Source organism: Eurytemora carolleeae, unplaced genomic scaffold, assembly GCF_000591075.1.
Source record: "Eurytemora carolleeae unplaced genomic scaffold, Eaff_2.0 scaffold883, whole genome shotgun sequence".
Classification (NCBI taxonomy): domain Eukaryota; kingdom Metazoa; phylum Arthropoda; class Copepoda; order Calanoida; family Temoridae; genus Eurytemora; species Eurytemora carolleeae.
The window spans coordinates 127,857-148,896 of record NW_019396887.1 but is presented as its reverse complement, the minus strand read 5'-3'; the positions used below and the strand labels follow the sequence as shown (position 1 = coordinate 148,896).

Sequence of the window (21,040 nt, the reverse complement as noted above, 5' to 3'; positions counted from 1 at the left end):
TGGAAATTTCCCAAATGCCTGGGTAGCTGGGAAATTTCCCAAATGCCTGGGTATCTGGGAAATTTCCCAAATACCTGGGTATCTGGGAAATTTCTCAAATGCCTGGGTATCTGGGAAATTTCCCAAATATCCAGTCATTTGAGAAATTTCCAAAATCTTAAAAATATACCACCCTCAAATACCTACAGGAATTTGGGGAATTTCCCAAATGCCTGGGTATCTGGGAAATTTCCCAAATGCCTGGGTATCTGGGAAATTTCCCAAATGCCTGGGTATCTAGGAAATTTCCCAAATGCCTAGGTTTTTGGGAAATTTCCTATTTAAAAAAAAATGTAAATGCTGTCGTGTCATGACAATTTCAGATTGTAAGATTCTATTCAAGAAAAGAAAATATTTTAAAAACTAAAAATATTTTCCATTTAAAACAGTAAAAATGTTGAATAATGACCTGAACCAGTCTGTGGAATTAATTGAGAAGGTTAAGCTAACTGTGGACAGGTAACAGAGAGAAAAGCTTGCTTGAAATGTCGTCTTCAAAAGTTTGATGTTTGAATACATTATATTAAGTTGCTGCTATGGAATCTATTAAGGTTTCGACATAATTATCAAGTATTTTCAACTCGCTGCATTGTTTCATTTCAATGCTTTAAACCAAGTTTCATTAACCCTTAATGTTTTTTTATATCAAATTGCTAAATTGAACTTTATAGACGCTCAACACCCATGATCTTTCTTTTATTTGCAGTAAACATTGTGTCTCTAACATCAATTTATTCATGTTTAAACCCTAGTCGTAACTTACTTTATGTGGTGTGACTTAATTGTTTGTAACTTTGTAAATGTGCATTATCTTTAGTAAGTCTAAAGATTCAGATTTGTCATTAGATAGGGTAGGGATCAAAGCTCGAAAACGGTGTTTTATTCATCTCTGAATCGTCATGTTTAGAGCAAATGTATAATTTCAATATACATTAATTAAACTCGACAAATGTAAAGGCGTGACAATGGTTGGCTTCAACTTCATGTTTGCCCGGAGTTCAGGAAAACAGGTAAACAGGTAAACAGGTAAACAGGTAAACAGGTAAACAGGTAAACAGGTAAACAGGTAAACAGGTAAAAGGTAAACAGGTAAACAGGTAAACAGGTAAACAGGTAAACAGGTAAACAGGTAAACAGGTTAACAGGTTAACAGGTAAACAGGTAAACAGGTAAACAGGTAAACATTCAGAAACTTAGAATTCTTAAATATAGGAAATCAACTCGTCTATTAAACTACAGTAGATAATACAATGTACAATGTACAGTCAGAACCAGAAATTAATGGAATGAATGTCGTTTTTGTTTATCCTTTTCAATAAAAATGTCGTTGAGCTTAGTAATTTGCAAATGATTCGTCGAGCAGTATTCTAGAAATAGTTCAGATGCAAATTAAACCATTCTTAGCAACATTACAAAAACAATATGACGAGAATTTCGTTTTTTTGGGTTCTCACTGTATTAGATTAAAACATTTTTACTACTTAGAGAACACTTTTTACTTTAATTTCATGTTGGTCGGAGAAAGTACAAATGAAAATGTTGTTCAGAAAAACATTGTTACAGGAGAACATCGGCCACACCTGATCTTGTTTTATCTTCCTGCTAAAATATCGCAACTTTATGATATCATCTTGCGTTTAGGGGAAGGACCTGGGGGTCTCTATGTATCTATGTACCCCTTTATCTATGTATCTATGTACATATGTATCTATGTACCTATGTCTCTATGAACCTATGCATCTATGAACAAATGTAACTATGTATCTATGTATCTATGTATCTATTTACCTATGTATCTATGAACCTATGTACCTATATATCTATGTACCTATGTATCTATGTATCTATGTAACTTTGTATCTATGTATCTAAATATATCTATGTATTTATGTATCCATGTATCTATGTATCTATGTATGTATGAATCTATGTATCTAGGTGTATGTGGAGCTGATGCTAGAGCTGAACTATGTATCTATGCTCATCCTCCCCCAGAGAACAGAAACCTACTTATTCTTAACTCAGGCCTCAACAAGTATATCTTCAAATTCATTCTTAACTCAGAACTAAACTTATTCTTAACTCAGAACTAAACAAGTATATATTTAAACCTATTCTTAACTCAGGACTAAACTTATTCTTAACTCAGAACTAAACAAGTATATATTTAAACCTATTCTTAACTCAGGACTAAACTTATTCTTAACTCAGAACTAAACATTAAACCTATTCTTAACTCAGGACTAAACTTATTCTTAACTCAGAACTAAACAAGTATATACTTAAACCTATTCTTAACTCAGGACTAAACAAGTATATATTCAAATTCATTCGTAACTCAGAACTAAACTCATTCTTAACTCAGGACTAAACTTATTCTTAACTCAGAACTAAACAAGTATATATTTAAACTCATTCTTAACTCAGAACTAAGCTCATTTTTAACTCAGAACTAAACAAGTACATTTCAACAAAGTTATGATATGAACAATATAATTCCTAGGTACCTTAAATTAATTCAGACTAGCATGAATTGTCTTTATATTTTAATTCTGATGTCACCCTAATAAATCTCTTTATCCTCGTGGGTTTTAATTATAATGTTCATATCATTTTAATTTACGATAAACGTGAAAATAAAAAGCATCGTAATTCATATTTCTACATAAAATTTATTTCTTCGAAAATTATTGAAAAATTTAAATCAAACTAACATTGATTTTTTTATATTCATCGTTGTGTTTACATTTTTCAAGAGAGTGAAAATTTTACCGGGAGATTGATATAGGCACATTTTTAAAATATTTTTTGATTATATTTTAGTGAGATAGTTGTCTGTTGTTTTGAGGACGTATTCCGAACGTGTGCCTGGACAAACTGTAAATTCTACCATCCACCAGATCATCTCAAAAATCTTGTCAAAACTAATGGAAAAAATAATCTTAGACTCAGGTACAGTAAAGGGTTTACCACATTCCCACGAAGGATGAAACGTTAAAGACAAGTTTAAATGTAACGAGCTAAAGGTGGCCTTCTTATACTAAGACTTTAAAGACAAGTTTAAATATAACGAGCTAAAGGCTGCCTTCTTATCCAAAGACGTTAAAGACAAGTTTAAATATAGCGAGCTAAAGGTGGCCTTCTTATACAAAGACGTTAAAGACAAGTTTGAATATAGCGAGCTAAAGGTGGCCTTCTTATACAAAGACGTTATAGACAAGTTTAAATATAGCGAGCTAAAGGTGGCCTTCTTATACAAAGACGTTAAAGACAAGTTTAAATATAACGAGCTAAAGGTGGCCTTCTTATACAAAGACGTTAAAGACAAGTTTAAATATAGGGAGCTAAAGGTGGCCTTCTTATACAAAGACGTTAAAGACAAGTTTAAATATAACGAGCTAAAGGTTGCCTTCTAATACAAAGACGTTAAATCACATAAAAAAAACGATTTAACTCCGATAGAAACAATTTTACAGTTAATGGAAACCAAGAATGTAAAAATAAGACTTAGTGATTTCCATACAGTCGTCTGTGAAGCAAGTGGGATTCATAAAAATGCCAAAGAGGAAGACGACTTTCAGACTCAATTTATGATTTTAGATAGTCCAATAAACATGCAGCACTGTAATTGTGTATAATCTATACAAACATCCATTTTACTTTTGTAAAAAGTAGATTTTCGAGCTTCAAAAAAATGCTTTTAAAAGAAAATTTTATAATTCTTTAATAGGGCCAAGGGTATTTTTGTTTAAAAGATTTTATTTTATTTTGATAAATGACTATATTTTTTTATGTAAATGTTGGATTGGCTTGTAATAATGAGTTTTCTGAGAAAGAAACTTAAGATATTCTTAAAATCAGATTCTAACCATCGTAAACTTAATAAATACGACAGACATTTTTAACCATGGTTAGATTTAAACACAGGTAAAATAATTGCGATTGCAAGAAGATTTTTGAGGAAGACGACATTCAAAGTCTGAATAATATTTTAGGAATGAGCTGAAACAAAGCTTGGGAATACAAAGCAGACCTCAGGAAAATATTGATATATATAAACAAATAACTAAAATAGAGCTTTTTAAAAGCTCTTTTCCACTCACGTCACATTAACGTCCGGGGTTTTCAATATAATTCCTGTAATACATTGTAGTATTATTATTATTTATTATCATCATTACCAGAATACTCTGATTACCCCTGTTGGTGTTCAACCAAGTCCCCAGCTCCCCTACTATTTTCTTCCTCACTACCCTACCCAATACTACAAGGTAAACTTTTAATTATATGAAACTTATAATAATTTTTTAGGACTGGGCAAGTTAACGAAAAATCGATAACAAAAGGAAACAACCGTTCATGAAGAAAATAAGAACGAACGGACGTGTCTATCAATAACGGCGACTTTCGTTAATGTTTCTGCTTAAAATTGCATCAAACTTATAGAAAATAAAAGATTAACTTAAAAAAAAAGTTTTTTGATTTTTTTTAATGTTGTCTTTTAATTTCCCCCAGCAATTTTTGCATGAAATGACCGTTAACAGTATCTAAAATATCTTTTGTTAACGTCGTTGATAAGATTGAGATCGTTAACGAATGGTAATTTTAAAGGGAGTGTTCGCGAAAAATTAAAAGGGGTATAGGTTGACATCTATTAATAGAATTTGATATCGATTCCTACTAAACTTCCATAAAACTCACGTAGTTGCATTTTCCACTCAGATTGTAAATAATTCAATTAAATTTAAAACTACTCATTTATACAATACAACCTACAATTGTCGAATGCAATCTGAATGAATAGTTTTAAATGTTCTTGAATTATTTACAATCGGAGTAGAAAAATGTAACATAAGTGAATTTGTATGGACGCTACGCTCTTGGATGTTAGACATTTAAAAATATGTTCTCCTCATATATTGACACAACAGATAGATATTTCTAATCTTAAACAGAATTCAATTGAAGATTTTTATCAGTAGAAAAAAGTATTAATTTTAACACAAGAATCGAAGAAAGCAAAGACGATTTTAGAAAGAAAAGACTAAAAAGATTGAAAATGTATAAGATATAATCAAACGTAAAGGATGTCAAAAATCGGCGCGAATTAAAAAGATGCTAAAAAAAGCCCGTTTTGCGTAAAACCTATACCTTTTCCACAACCCATAAAGTCTATTCTATATTTTTTTAACATCACAAATCTATAATTTTTATTTCTTAAAGTTGTTAGTTCATCGTCTAAAAATACTAACAATCCACCACCACTTATATTTAATGTAATGTAAACAAAAAATATGTAACGTTCCATTTCCTTTCCTTTCCTTTTCCTTTTCTTAGAATTTGGGGGAAAATATTCCCAGAACCTCTGTTTTTGGAGGTTTTCAAATATTTTCTCCTGAAACACTTAATTTTGTATGTTTTTGTTATATTTCATAAATAAATAATTACTTACTTAGTTACTTACCACTTACTAGAAGTAAATTAGTAGCTATCAAAATCGAATTAAATTCGATATCAGCATGCGCATATATACCCCCTTTCATTTCTGGCTAACACTCCCTTTAAAACGAAAGGAAACGTTCCGTTCAGTTCTTTTCTATGAATGAATGGATATCAGAAAAGGTGTTTGAACGATTTTAGCTAACCGTTAACAAACTGGTTGAAACAAGCCAGAACTTACCCAATCCTACTTATAATCAGAAAGACTAGAACATTTCTATTCAAATATCGTTCTCGCAGCAAGGTGTGGGTCCCTCTGTTTACACTGAACAAGCTCCTGTACTATATAAGGTAATTACAATTCCTTAACATGTATTTTGGAGTTTTTAACAATCATTCTCTCAAAAAATTAAACATTTGAAATAATACATTGGGCAGGACGATGAGGTTGAGAGAGATGTGATACCACCCGGTGAGTCTATCTCTAAAAAAAGGTACGCCATTTTTAACTATTTTTGTTTGAAAGAGACAAATGTCGTCTTGTTGATTTGATAAACATGTCGTCTTATATTTAGAAGTAGAACTCCTGAACCTGTCCAAGCTGGTTCAATTAAGAGAGCACCATCTCTTCCTCAACCTTTTTATGATCCCTTCAGAAGATATGTTGTACAGGTACAGTAATATATAGTGTACACGGTACAGGTACAGTAGTATATAGTGTACACGGTACAGGTACAGTAATATTTAGTGTGCACGGTACAGGTACAGTAATATATAGTGTACACGGTACAGGTACAGTAATATATAGTGTACACGGTACAGGTACAGTAATATATAGTGTACACGGTACAGGTACAGTAATATACAGTGTACACGCTACAGGTACAGTAATAAATTAGGTACACTGTACAGCTAAAGTAAAATATTACAATTCTATCTGCCGGTCAAGTGACATATGCCGTACATTACTGTACGCAGTAGAGTAACATACATTTACGAACATGTCCTAGTAAAGTATTACATTAAAGACATCGTAAAGGTCCAAAAATAAAATCTCTGAACAGCTTGATGGAATAGCTTTCAGGTTCACATAGTACATTATAAAACGAACAATGTACAATTCATGTGACATACCGTACTCGTACACTGCTGTGCGCTGTAGAATAACATAAATTGTACGTACAGAACATAGTAATGAATGTTCAACATTAAAATATATTAAAATCCAAGATCTGAAACCGTCTATTTTGTCATAAACCTTTAATTAACTTTTAAAATTGTTTTATTTTTCTTCGAACTTTTAATTAAATAATTAATTTGCAGGATGTAGGAAATGTGGGAGGATCTATGGTATATCCCCCTCCAATGGATATTTATGGGCTCAGGAAATTTCTTTTTGTCTAATTTTGAAACAATATTTGATTTTTTTTTTGTAAAAGATGTCTTTTAGTTTTTTTTTAACACTAGCTTTGCCTGCAAAGCAAACTTTCTCTATAAAAGTCGACAAACTCAATTAAGAATTTTTAAACCAAGTAAAGAACATTTCCGTGGGTCTACCTCGAGTTCCCCAAATAAAGTTTAAAACAAATCGGTCGAAGGGTTCACAAGTTATGATCGGACATACACAAACAAAAACAGAGATCACTACTTGCTATGTAAAGACACAGAAGGCTGATGTAAACATTAGCAATTATTTTACTTTTTTAAATATTTGTATTGATCGAAAGTTTTACATTACAAGAGCAGCTTAAAAAAGAAATTATGTACAGTATGTTTTATCAGAATCCAGGAACTGTACTTCCAAGTTATCCTTACCTTCTTAATTATAGCAGGTACTTCCTAAATCATCTTTTGTGAATTAAATCATATTGAAGATGACATTTAGAACCGTAGTAATATCCTACAATTTAGCGGAGGATTTGGAGGAATGCCGCCACCAATTGATTCAGGAATCAACTTTGGATTAGAACAATTTCAAATCCCAACTTTAACCTCCAGCAGAAATGTTATCTAGTTTCCACGTAATTGATTAATTTCTATTTGTCATATGTTCAAAGGGTTTCCTTAAGGGCAGAGAGAAAATAAAATTTAAAGTATTATTTGTCTACAATCAGCAAAATTTAGGAAGTAAGGCACATTTTATTCTTAGTAAAAACTTGCATAAAATCCAAGACACGCTTTGCTAATTTGTTCGGGGCTTTTCTGCAATTCATTTTTAACTTTTCGCTTACAAAACTGTTAGAAGATATTTTTAGCTTGATTTGCATTCCTTTGATTGATTCTAATTATGATAATTTATTAAAATCATTTAATAAATATTCCAATATTTATTTTGTATTAAAGAGAGAGAGAACATGGAGAAATATTATAAAGACCGCTATTCTACTGGGATAAACTTTTATTAACGATATTCACTAAAATCTTAAAACTATTTTTTTTTTGAATTATTGAACAAGATTATTGAATTATTGAACAAGATTATTGAATTATTGAACAAGATTATTGGATTATTAAACAAGACTTAATTATCGTATTTATCTTGAATATTTTCCCTATTATTTTCTCGTTTGTGCAGTAAAAAAAGCACTGTTTTCAATTTTTCTGATTGAAGAATAAAGATATAAATCATATATCTTTATATTGTTATTATATATTATGGATTACAATAATCTAAAATTATAATATTTACTCTGATCAAATCATATCAATCATATAAAAAAATAATAATGACAAATAAAAACAAAAACAAAAATATCATAACATATAACATGGTTTTTGGGTAATATATTTTATACCGTCTATTGAAGTGACGTATTTAGTTTCAGTTTATAAAACTAATCAAGATTTTCTGGATTTACTGTTTACAAATTATTTTTGTGACAGACATTGCAAAGTTCAAATAAAATTTTTGTAATCTTGCCTTTTTATCAAAACAGAATATTTTTGAATTGGAAGAAATTTGTTTACTCTAAATAGACAACGAAATACGAATTTCGGGAAGATTCAAAATCGACTTTTGTTTGTGTTAAGTACGTGTTGATTTTAGATAGGCGGCACAAAATTTTGGGAATTTGAAATTTGACAAAAGTCAGAATATCTCCGTTATTTAAAAGGCAAAAATGCAGGCCATAATTTGTCAAGTATAATATCGGTATCAGTATATTATTTGCGAAAAAATGCCAAATGAATAAAAATTAAGAAGTTCTCAGAATGGCTCATGGTGGTGGATTTTCATTTGAACTACTCCCGTTTGAACTATTGTTCGTTTAAACTATTGTTCGTTTGAGCTATTGTTCATTTGAACTACTGACATGACGTCATATCCAGTAGTTCAAATCAACACATTTCTTGCTCATTTGAAAAACTTTTCACCGCAATTCAGTTTTTAAATTAAATTTCGAGACAATTAATTAGATAACAATTATACAGAAATGTTTCAAATAAACATAAAAATAGTTTACATTAACATGAAAGTAGTTCAAATGAACATAAAAATAGTTCAAATGAAATAGTTCAGATGAAAAAAAAGTTGAAATGAACTTAAAATATAGTTTAAATGAAAAAAAATAGTTCAAATGAAATAGTTCAAATGAAAAAAAAATAGTTCAAATGAAATAGTTTAAATGAACAAAAAAATAGTTCAAATGAGGAAAAAATATTTCAAATGAAAATGACAAAAAAAAATAGTTAAAATGAACAAAAAAACAATTTTAATTAGATAACAATTTTACACAGAAATGTTTTAAATAAACATAAAAATAGTTTAAATTAACAAAAAAATAGTTAAAATGAAATAGTTCAAATGAGAAAAAAATAGTTCAAATGAAAAATAAACAAACAAAAATTTCAAATAAAATAGTTAAAGACATATAAATAGTTTAAATGTGATTTACTCCTACTCCCTACGTGATTTTACCCGGCCCCTTTGTCTGTCTCCTCCCACAGCAGACGCTGAACTCCAACCTTCGAGTGTGCGAGGTGGGGTAGACTTCACTGCGGATTTTACTTTTTGACATGACCACTTTTTCAATAATTTTCAATTAAATTAGTATTTATTTAGGGTTAGGTTAGGTTAAGACACTTTCTAGGCCGAGCGCTGCGGCTAGGACAGTCTAGGGGGCCGAGCGCTGCGGCCACGGGTTAGGTTACGTTATGACACTTTCTGGGCCGAGCGCTGCGGCTAGGACAGTCTAGGGGGCCGAGCGCTGCGGCCACGGGTTAGGTTACGTTATGACACTTTCTGGGCCGAGCGCTGCGGCTAGGATTCAATCTCGATCTACAAATGTCATCCCCCCTTAATCATGCTTTTAAGTAAGCGCGGCAGTGAAGTCTTCCCAACCTCGCACACTCGAAGGTTGGAGTTCAGCGTCTGCCTCAGCCCACGGGCCTGCGGGCCCCCCGAGGCCCCCTCCCCTAATTATTTCAGCTGATTAACAGCATTTGAACTATTTTTGAGTTCATTAGAGCTATTTTTATGTCCATTTTAACTATTTTTTTGTCTGTTTGAACTATTTTTACGTCCATTTGAATTACTTTTTTGTTCATTGTGACTATTTTTTGTTCATTTCAACTATTTTTTTGTCCATTTGAACTATTTTTTTCTCATTTTAACTATTTTTTGTCATTTTCATTTGAAATATTTTTTTCTCATTTGAACTATTTTTTTGTTCATTTGAACTATTCATTTGAACTATTTCATTTGAACTATTTTTTTGTCATTTGAACTTTTTCATTTGAACTATTTTTTTTCATTTAAACTATATTTTAAGTTCATTTTAAGTTTTTTTTTCATTTGAACTATTTTATTTGAACTATTTTTACGTCAATTTGAACTATTTTTTGTTCATTTAAACTATTTTTGTGTTCATTTGAACTATTTTTTTGTTCATATGAACTATTTTTATGTCCATTTGAACTATTTCAATGTTAATTTGAACTATTTTTTTGTTTATTTCATTTATAATATTAATAGTTCAAATGAAAATAGTTCAAATGAACTAAAAAATAGTTCAAATGAGCAATATATTTACTCGTTTGAACTATTTTTCATTTCAATTACTCACGTGGTACCACGTGCAGTAGTTCAAACGAACTATAGTTCAAACGGAAGTAGTTCAAATGAGATAGCATATCCCCATGGTTATTGAAATAGCCTGAAATTTTGATAAACATGTTGAAAAGTAACAATAATTTTTTTTTGTCAAAATCATGGTTTCGAAATAATTTACCCTGATAAACAGTGTGTCCGATGAAACATGGCAGTTTTAAATGTCTTCTTCCCTAAACTGTATTGGATATTAAAGAGATTTTGCAGTTTATTTCTTAAAAAACTTTTTTACTCAAAACTATTTTATTTTGAAATAAATCTTACTATAATATGACTGCCTTGTAATTTGTTTGGTATCGAACAAATTAACAAATTGTGGAAGAAGACAATTTTTAAACTATTCACCAACTGTCATGTTTCAGGGGGATACTCTGTGCACTCTGTACATTAACTGTAAATAAAAAATTATTCAGTAAACCCTACTCTACAGGGATCCAGCCAAAATTTCCATTTCCATGAGGGTGTCCAGGAACAAATGGATCCGGTACATACAGGGTGTATTGCTCACCCCCCTGTACACTCGTCTAAACAGTACAGTACAATGTACATAAATTTTGTATTTTTGCAATGCAACTGCCATAAAAGCAAACAGAAAACGCTAAATACTTTACAACTAAGAATATAACGAGGGTTGTGGTTTTTAGGCCTATGAGACTTTTATTTCTGTTTTCTCAATAAAAAAGTTATAGTTAAAGTTTTAAATGTAAAGAAAGTCAAATTTAGTACAGTTCCCCAGAAAGATTTAAACTAGAGACTAGAACGATGTCGTTAATGTATCTATATATAAATTTGATTTGTCTTTCTGTTTGTTTGTATCCAATAACCGTCAAAACGGCTGAACCGATCGGGCCAAAATTTTTTATGGAATCTCGCATGACCCAGGGAAGGTTTATAAATAATGAAAATTTAATAAAAAGGTGTTTAAAAGTTTAAATTTTTGTAAACATGTTTTAAATCTTGAAAATCCGCAAAATTTTTTTTAAAAATCTGTGAAACTTTTTTTTCTTTGTTTTTACGATGAGAACATGTTCACAATTGAAATAGAAGATGGGCGCGAAGCGCCCTAAAAGTCTAGTAATCGTATAATCAATACGTAGGAAACTTTAAAATTCTATTTAGTTATTTCTGCAATTATCTACCATTCCATTCTATCACTTTATTAATCTCTTTATTTACTAAGCCGTTCATGCATATCTTCGTGGCCCCGGGGGGGGGGGGGGGAAATAAATATACGCAAAACTTTTTTTTAATAAAAAGTTTAATGAGCAAAAATGTTTGAATTACTTTTTTGTCTTTTAAATGTCACGCCCCTCTGACCCTTTAGTAAAAGTAAATTCAACCTAAAGTCTGACCGTGTTAACCTTGTTCCACCAATGTCTGGGCGATACATTACAAACTGGGACCGGAAACTTTGACCCGGCTCGGAAATTGAAATGTACTACGGCTGCCCGTGATGTTTTAAACCATAAATACTGTACATAAACAATAAAATCTTACCTCGTAATTATGTGGAAAATAATCATATTTCTCTTCATAAGGAGCAATAGACCCCTCTACGGGTTGTTGATACTGTTCCTGGTCAACAGATGGTTTTCGTTGTTGTTTTTGCAGGTGTTTGATGTGCTGAGTGTACGGTTCAAATATGTACTGCGGCTTAGCTTGGTTAGTTTTTTCTTTAACCGGTTTATCAATAAATTCTAACTGGTTTCTTGTTGCTAAAGATGGTGACGCCGCTCTAAATATTAAAATAATATAAGAATAAGAGTTCGGGACAGGAACTACACAGAGAAAGATAGAAAACAATGATTAAAACAGATAATAGAAAAGACCAATTTGAATGAAAGAAGGAATTAGATAAAGTTAGGAGAAATAAGAAAGAGAAAATTCAACAGAAAAAGCATGAATCAGACAAAAAATGTATGATTTAGGCAGAGAAAGGAGGACTTAAACGGAGAAAATATACATTTGACAGGGAAAGGATGAATTAGAAAGAGAAAGGATTAAGTAGACAGAGTTAGTATAATATAGAAAGTGAAATGATGAATTAGAAAGAGAAGGAATGAAATAGAAAGAAAATACATGAACTAGACAGATTTAGAATGAAATAGAAAGAGAAAGGATGAATCACAAAGAGAAAGGATGAATTAGACAGAATTAGAATGAAATAGAAAGAGAAAGAATGAATCACAAAGAAAAGGATGAATTAGACAGAATTATAATGAAATAGAAAGAGTAAGGGAAAGGATGAATTACGTACAGGCAAGAAAGAATGAAATAGAAAGAGAAAAGATAAATCAGAAGAACAGTAAAAAGAAGAAGGAAAAAAGGATAGAATTGGAAATTTTCAATAAATTACCTAGTATATTGGCTGGGGAGAGCTGATATATAATCTGCACGTTGTAATCTTGATTCTTCTGCAGAAGAAGACGATTGTTTAACATAGGATTTACTCTCAGCCTTAGGGTGTTTGTGAGGTTTGGGTTTATGACGATCGTTTCTGACATTTTTGGGTGGAAATTTGGGACTTGTTTTAGAGTGATTGGAGAGTTTAGTATTAGATTGAGGTTTTAGGTTTGCTGCAGGGTTTTTATTTGAAGCTTGAAAATGTGAATCTGCAGCAGGTATTGATGATGTAGAGAAAGAAGAGGAATGCCTGTAAAATTAAACGGACAAAACTAATACTACACTACATTCTGAAATAATAATTATAATTCAAAGACAGAAATTAATGATACTGAAAGACGACATTAAAATAAACCTGATGCCGAATTTAAAGAATTTGAACCCGGTTCAGACATGGTTTATTCTACTTAAATTATAATCAGTGTTTCTAGATTTGAGCCAGTGCTCAATTGGTACCGGTTAATGGCGGTTCAGCGACGCGGTTCAAATTCTTTAAATTCGGCCTCTTATCAATGATCTAATCCTCATTAGAGCTATTAGAGCTACAAAAATAAGTTTCCTGATTACATTTTGCCTTTTACCCCAGTTTTATCCTGTGCTCATGAACACTGAAGTTATATACTTGAATTTGATGCTATTTCTATCATACTAACGACATTAATTTTTCTTTCATCTGCCTACTCTAGGTTTGTGACTAAACTTTATAGCTGTGTAGTTTACCTTTGATTTACCCCAGATCTAGAAGTTTGCGTTGAAGAATTCTCCTCTCTCGCAACCTTCCTTCCAAATACTTGAGGACTAACTCCTTCTAAAATAAAAACATAATGAACCAATAACAATTTTCGGAAACCACATAATACCGATTATATTTCCTGAGGCTGAAATTTTGCTGTTTTCACTTAAATTTGTATTATTTTTTTCAAGATTTAAGCCGGCGCTCCATTGAAACCGGTTTTTGGAGGATTCAAGACGCGGCTTAAATTCATTAAATTCGGACACTGGGCACTCAAAAACAGAAACTCACACTACACAAAAGTATGTGCTAAATACTAATAAAATGAACGGTGTGTGAAAGGATAAAAATAAACCTGTTTTTATCAATAATACATGTAAAAATTCCAACAATTTTAAGGAAAATCAAACTTTTCAGTATTTCATAAAAAGTAATATTCTTTTACAATACCTTGCAAAAATCTGTCTTCGATTCTTCGTCTAAATAAAATACGAATTATAAAAATCTGTTTCATAATAAAGATTTGCAGTTTTAAGTAGCTTTGTTTAACTAAAAAAGATAATCAAATTTTAGTTCGTATTCCTGAAGTCGATGTTGCAACCAAGAACTATGTTAAAACCAACAACTGAAAGAAAGAATAATGATTTTTTAATCATTTTATTCTGAAAAAATTAATAAAATTTAAAAAGCACAACTTTTGTCAAGATTATTTGATAAAAATAAGATACATCATGTCTGCAGTAAAAAAGTTCTCATGGGGATATTTAAATTGTGAAAAACTGGCGCACCAATGCAAAAAAAATTTCCGTCGATTGAATTTCAACTAAACGTATATTTACGTATATCTATATTAAATTCAAAGGATATGATTACGAACAAGTAATATCAACGTTCTATCAATGTATTTTTATAAACCTTTAATATTTTTAACTTAGGTTATTTAAGATAGAAGAACTCATGCTTAAAACATGAAACATCTGAGTCTAAAACTAAAGAACGAAAAGTTTTGACTTAAATTTTAAGTTCATGGTTAAATGCCACTTCTGACTTAATTTAAACCTGAACTTTAACCATGAGGTTAAATATTTAACCCTGTGGTTAAATATTTAACTCGCCGAAATCGACGAGTTAAAATTTAAACACAGGGTTAAAATCTTGAAATCCCGCAATCCCTATTTGTCTATCATCATTCAGCGCTAAGCGGCATTCAACTAATTACGATATATTTAAAAGTAGAAACCTTGATTTAATAAATGTCACGTGTTAGATTAATTAATGTTTGCACGTAAACCCAAAATACTGTGTAACTGGAAATATGTTTTGTTTTCTGTCACGTAAATAATTTAAAATTTAAAAAAACAGCTGATTACCGAATACCGATACTTACGTAATAATTCTTTAAATCCTTTTGGTTCAGATTTTTCCCGGGAAATTCAAGTTTAAAATTGAGAAAGTTTAATATTTAAGTAGCTATTCATTATTTTAAAGAACTTTTAACCTCGAACTTAAAATTCGCGCATTCTTTAGTTTTAGACTCAGGTTTCAAATACATAGAGTTTTGAAAATAAGATTTTCTTATTAGTACTCGGTTCGTTATTCAATATATGTTTATGAGTTTAGAAGTATCAATAACTTCGCTTGTTGCTAAGCTAATCTACCTATGGGAGAATATTCCATTTAGAATACATAATCTTGAACCTTACATATTTATTATTATATTTGATCTTAATTGCAGTAATTGCGATAAATTTACTTTTAAATTCAACTTCCTTCCAAGGATTTTTAACTATGGATAGGTGAGTACCAAATAAACAGCTACCAAGGATTGCTAATGTAAGATTGTTGAATAGATTAAACCATTTCTTTTCTACACCAAGTAGGATTGGAAACATACGTACAGATTCATTTATGAATGGAATATCAAAGTCTTATCGAATTATAAAAGAATTAATGAATTATTAAAGTTTTATCAAAGAATATTAAAGAATTATAAAAGGATTATCAAAGGATTATCAAAGAATTATTAAAGGAATATCAAAGGATTATCAAAGGGTTATCAAAGGATTATCAAAGCAGTATCAAAGAAGTATCAAAGGATTATCAAAGGATTATCAAAGGATTATCAAAGGATTATCAAAGGATTATCAAAGAATTATCAAAGGATTATCAAAGGAGTAACAAAGGATTATCAAAGGAGTTTTAAAGGAGTATCAAAGGATTACCAAAGAATTATCAAAGGATTATCAAAGGATTTACAAAGGATTAACAAAGGATTATCAAAGTAGTTTTAAAGGTGTTTCAAAAATTATCAAAGGATTATCAAAGGATTTTTCAAAGGATTGTCAAAGGAGTGTTAAAGGATTATCAATGATATCTCAAAGATTATCAAAGGTGTATCAAAGGATTACCAAAAGAGTTTGAAGGAAGTATCGATTATCGAAGGATTATCAAATGATAATTAAAGGAGTATCAAAGGATTATCAAAGATGTATTAAAGGATTATCAAATGATTATTACAGGATTATCAAAGGATTATCAAAGGATTATCAAAGGATTCTATCAAAGATATATCAAAGGTGTATCAAAGGATTACCAAAAGAGTTTCAGAAAAGTATCAATCGATTATCGAAGAATTATCAAATGATTTTCAAATGAGTATCAAAGGAGTAGCAAAGGAGCATCAAAGAATCATCAAATGGGTATCAAATGATTATCAAAGAAGTTTCAAAAGATTCTAAAGAGGTTTCAAAGGTGTATCAAAGGATTACTAAAAGAATTTCAAATAAGTATCAATCAATTATCGAAGGATTATCAAATGATTCTTAAAGGAGTAACAAAGGAGTAATAAAGGAGTTTTAAAGGAGTATCAAAAGAGTATCAAAGGAGTATCAAAGGAGAAGCAAAGGAGTATCAAAAGAGTATTAAAGGAGTATCAAAGGAGTATCAAAGAAGTATCAACGGAGTATTAAATGAGTATAGATGGAGTATCAAAGGAGTAATAAAGGAGGATTAAAGAAGTATCAAAGGAGCATCAAAGGAGTATCAAATGATTATCAAAGAAGCATCATAGGAATGTTCTATCAATGATTGTCTTATTATTGGTGAAAATAAAATTCCTTTTTTTAAAAAAAATTCTTTAATTTTCATTTAAATAGTTTATTTGGGAATATGAAGAAATTGTAAGATGAAGTATAACATTTAAAAAAAAGTATTTTGTAATATTGAGTTACTTATAACAAGCACCAACAAGGAAATCTTTACGTCATGATTTGAATTTTTAAAATTGAGAAATTAACATTAACCTTCCCCCACTAACCCCCCCCCCCCCCATTATGCTTTGTCATTATATAACTGCATTGTGAGAAATCAATGAATCTGTTTTTACGCAAAACAATTAAAGACCATGGCACCTATTACATCACCCTTGGTTAGAATTTACCAAATATTATTTAGCAAGATTGTTTCCGTGCGAATTAACAAATTCCAATGAGCCATGTTACGTTACGAGTAAAAACCATAAAAATGTTTACTTCACGTACACGACCGGTGTCACGAAAAAAAAAACAAGTACACTTAGTGGAAAAGTCAAAATGATTAATTTTTTTATATCAAATAATTAATTATTTCGTATAAAATATTTTATGATTCCTACTTTTTCCAAAATGTGACCTTCTTCTAATTTCTGAGATAAAGTTTCAAACAATTTCAATTTCATTTAATAAGAAAAACTTCTATCCAACCCATTTTTTCGATTAAAAAATTGTCTCACTCTCACGTTTTACGTTCGATTAAAGACTTCCATGTTTTTAGACATTTATAGTTTTTTTAAAAATTATTTAAGAATAACTAAAATGTTTTTAATTTCAAATGTACAATCTTCAAAAATTCCCTTTTTTACCAGAGCTACGAGGTAAAATTTATACGAAATTTCTGCCACGACTTTGCGAACAAGAACCTCTTATAGTGTATAATCTATTTGGAAAAAATGGATAAATTGAAATAAAATTTTGTTTTCCGATTAATAGTTTGTCGAAAAGAGGTTATTTTTAAAGCATGCAAATTCAGTTTTATAATGAATCTAATACAGTGATTTTTCAGGTTTTTTTCTGTTAAAAATGTAATTTTTTAAAAGCAAATCTAAAAGAAGATTTGAAATCCAAGTTGAAAACGAAAAGAAAGAAAATGCTGAACTATTTAAATTTCGCATAAATGCATTCTCGAGTCGTGAACTGTAAAGCTCGTGTTTATTTATTAATATTAAATTACACTGAATGGTACTAAATTATTAGGATGTAGATTAAATGATTAACTGTTTTTCCTCTCTAGAATTCACCCTATCCAAGGACAATTTTTGTCTATCCTATCCTATATCTGTCATATCAGAATCCACATCTATCTATCTATCTATCTATCTATCCATATATCTATCTATCTATCTATCTATCTATCTATCTATCTATCTATCTATCTATCTATCTATCTATCTATCTATCTATCTATCTATCTATCTATCTATCTATCCATATATATATATATATCTATCTATCATTTCACGCTAAAATCCTGCAATTATGTTTTATCAAAATCACGAGAAGATGGTTTAATTAATTTAATTAATTTGTTCACAAAAACTTTTAAATAAACAAAAAGATCGGGAATTTGACGCGGTTAGTTTGTAAACATTTCATCTATGTAATGGCTGAATTAAATACCCAACATGTAAACAAATAATATAATTATAAATGTCTCCCGTGTTGTTGTGAAGTTGCATAAACAAACAAATGTTGAAAATGTTTAAACAAATACCCTGACGCGTTTTTATGAGCTTTAAACAAGGTCGAGAAAAGGAAAAGTATAATTTATAAAAAAGTTACATAATATTGGGTGCATATAGGGATGTTAACGTTTTCATTTTTTTGAAAAACGATAGTTTTTTTTCGTTTTCCTATCGTTTTTTGTTTCGTTTTCCGATCGTTTTAAAAACTATCGTTTTTTAAAAAAGTTTTTAAAACGATTGTTTTTAAAATGATCGGAAAACGAAACAAAAAACGATAGGAAAACGAAAAAAACGATCGTTTAATGATCGTTTTCAAAAAAATTCGGACACATTTTCTAGTTTTTGTCAATTATTTTCGCAATTTGTTTGTAACGCATAAAAATCAAATGATTAATATGATCGCGATCGAGAGATTTAATACGATTTAGTTCAAACATATGCATTATGCAATTAGTATGAACAATGGATGTTATTGAATGCGGTTAATCCTACACTGTTGTCAGCTTCATTTTTGGACTCTTTTTCATAGTTTCTGTTGTAAACTTTTTATATTTCTATTTTTTTGTACAATAGTAATAAAAAATCAAAATGCTTAATATGATCGCGATTGAGAGATTAAAAAGGTTAAACCTCTAATAAGATCTAGTCCAAACATTAGCAGTTTTAGGATATTCAGACGCTGTTAAGTCTTATACTGTTACCAGCTTCTTAATACGTTAATATGAAAAATATATTTTCAACTAATAAGAGATTTTTTTAAAATTCTTTTATCGTTACTTTATCTTTGTTTGTGTTTTCTTAATTATCTATACAGAGCAGTCATATAAATAAATCACAATAAAATTAAATTATCCTAATTTATTCACTTTTATTCAGAAGCTTTCCTCCCCCACTCAAGAGATTAAGAAAAGAGTTTAGCATTACCCCCCCCCCCTTAAAAAATATAATTCTCAACAACCCAATTAATTTAGATGCAAAAAGTAATCAACATAAGCAAACAAACGATTAATATTAAGAAAAATGCGTAGTTTTGAAAAATCTTCATTTTCACATCTAGAAGAGTTGTTACGTTTTTGAACAACTAATCCAATCTTCTCATTTTTTATGAATTATGTTTAATGGGTTTCACTGTTTTCTAGAAATCTGCTGTTTATATGTGTTGGTCAGTAGTCAGTGGTCACTTTATGCAAGGATGGATATGTATAAACACTATGAAATATAAAAGACGAATGTGCAGCTGCGTAAAGATGCGAACATACGCAATGAAAGGTACGCAACCGTGAGAAAATGTGACGCGCGTAATGAAACAGATGGAACCTCGGAATATATAACAAGGACAACATTTTTAATAAATATATGAGCCAAAAGTATGAAGAAATTGTTGTAAAAAGATATTTGGAATTTCATATAACTTCATTTTCCGACGAGAGCAATCAAACTCTACACTCTAAAAACAATAAAGATGAAATGAGTTAAAGGGAGTGACCGGCAATGTATGGTAGTTGAACTGAGAATGCAGTATTGTAGAGAATTTTTTTTAGGATTCATTTGAAACATTTTAAGGATGTTTAATTATGAGTTTGAGCGCAAAGTCGACTTTCAAAATCATCCATTTGGGTGGTTACGTTTTGAGAATCGATTTTTAAAAAATTATTAAATAACGACGACAAAGAATGTAACAAAAATTCTACAGTAAACTAATTAATTGTTTAGGAACAGGTTGAGAAAAAAGAATTTACTCTTTTCAACAAAAATAAGTAACCTTATTCAGTATTAGTTTCTGTAATCTCTCATTGTTCACAAACATTTTCTGGAATTTTTATTGAAAAGACGACATTTCCAGAATTTGAAGAAATCTGCGAACTAATTCGTAAAGAATAAGAAATTCAATATAATGATGAAAAAGGAATAATTGTTTCTAACAATGATTTATTGACAAATTTCTATTGAGAAATATGTTCCTAAACATCTAATTAGTTTAATGTATAATTTTTGATAAATTTTTCGTCGATGTTATATAATAATAAAAAATAACGATTCTCAAAGCGTAACCAAGGGCGTATACAGGGGGGGGGCATGGGGGGCAGTGCCCCCCCCTAGACTTGTAAAGGGGGGGGGCGTAGCCCCCCCCTTGAATTTTGCAAGCCTTTCACACTTTTCAAATCTTAACTGAAGAGTGAAGAACACAAAAAAAATAAGTTTGCTTTTCATGATTATTATAAAAAATCTATTTATTTCTGTATACGCCCTTGAGCGTAACCAATCGAATGGATGATTTTGAACGTCTACTTTGCGCTCAAACTCAGTAATTATACGTCATTAAAACGTTATATATGTCTCAAATGAATCCTAAAAATATTTTCAACAGGCGCCTTTATAGGGAAATTGCGTATTTTTAGTTTTTTTCGAGAATACACATTCAGTGTTTGAAAATGTTGCAAACATTTTAGCAGACTTTAGTTTGCTGGGTCAAGGGATATTCATAAACGTATCAAATGTTTAGGTTTTAATTACATAAAGAAAATAGAGAGGGGGGAGGTCA

At 30.3% G+C, this 21,040-nt stretch overlaps 2 protein-coding genes across 2 annotated transcripts; one reads left to right on the top strand and one right to left on the bottom strand.

The window, feature by feature from the left end:
- Positions 1-347: 347 nt before the first annotated feature.
- LOC111709784 (protein muscleblind) lies at positions 348-7,808 on the top strand. Its single transcript, XM_023483691.1, has 12 exons — positions 348-498; positions 997-1,049; positions 1,978-2,074; positions 2,863-2,991; positions 4,035-4,077; positions 4,224-4,310; positions 5,779-5,829; positions 5,917-5,972; positions 6,054-6,150; positions 6,802-6,863; positions 7,248-7,310; positions 7,390-7,808. Exons 1-12 carry the CDS (start codon positions 434-436, stop codon positions 7,490-7,492), a joined length of 906 nt encoding a protein of 301 aa, XP_023339459.1. The 5' UTR covers positions 348-433; the 3' UTR covers positions 7,493-7,808.
- Positions 7,809-10,537: 2,729 nt separating this feature from the next.
- LOC111709779 (uncharacterized) lies at positions 10,538-14,379 on the bottom strand. The gene is made up of 6 exons (XM_023483685.1): positions 14,304-14,379; positions 14,172-14,200; positions 13,709-13,796; positions 12,942-13,238; positions 12,083-12,320; positions 10,538-11,109 (listed from the first exon to the last, which is right to left on the bottom strand). The coding sequence occupies exons 1-6, from the start codon at positions 14,375-14,377 to the stop codon at positions 11,005-11,007; spliced, it is 831 nt and encodes a 276-aa protein (XP_023339453.1). The 5' UTR covers positions 14,378-14,379; the 3' UTR covers positions 10,538-11,004.
- Between the last annotated feature and the right edge of the window lie 6,661 nt (positions 14,380-21,040).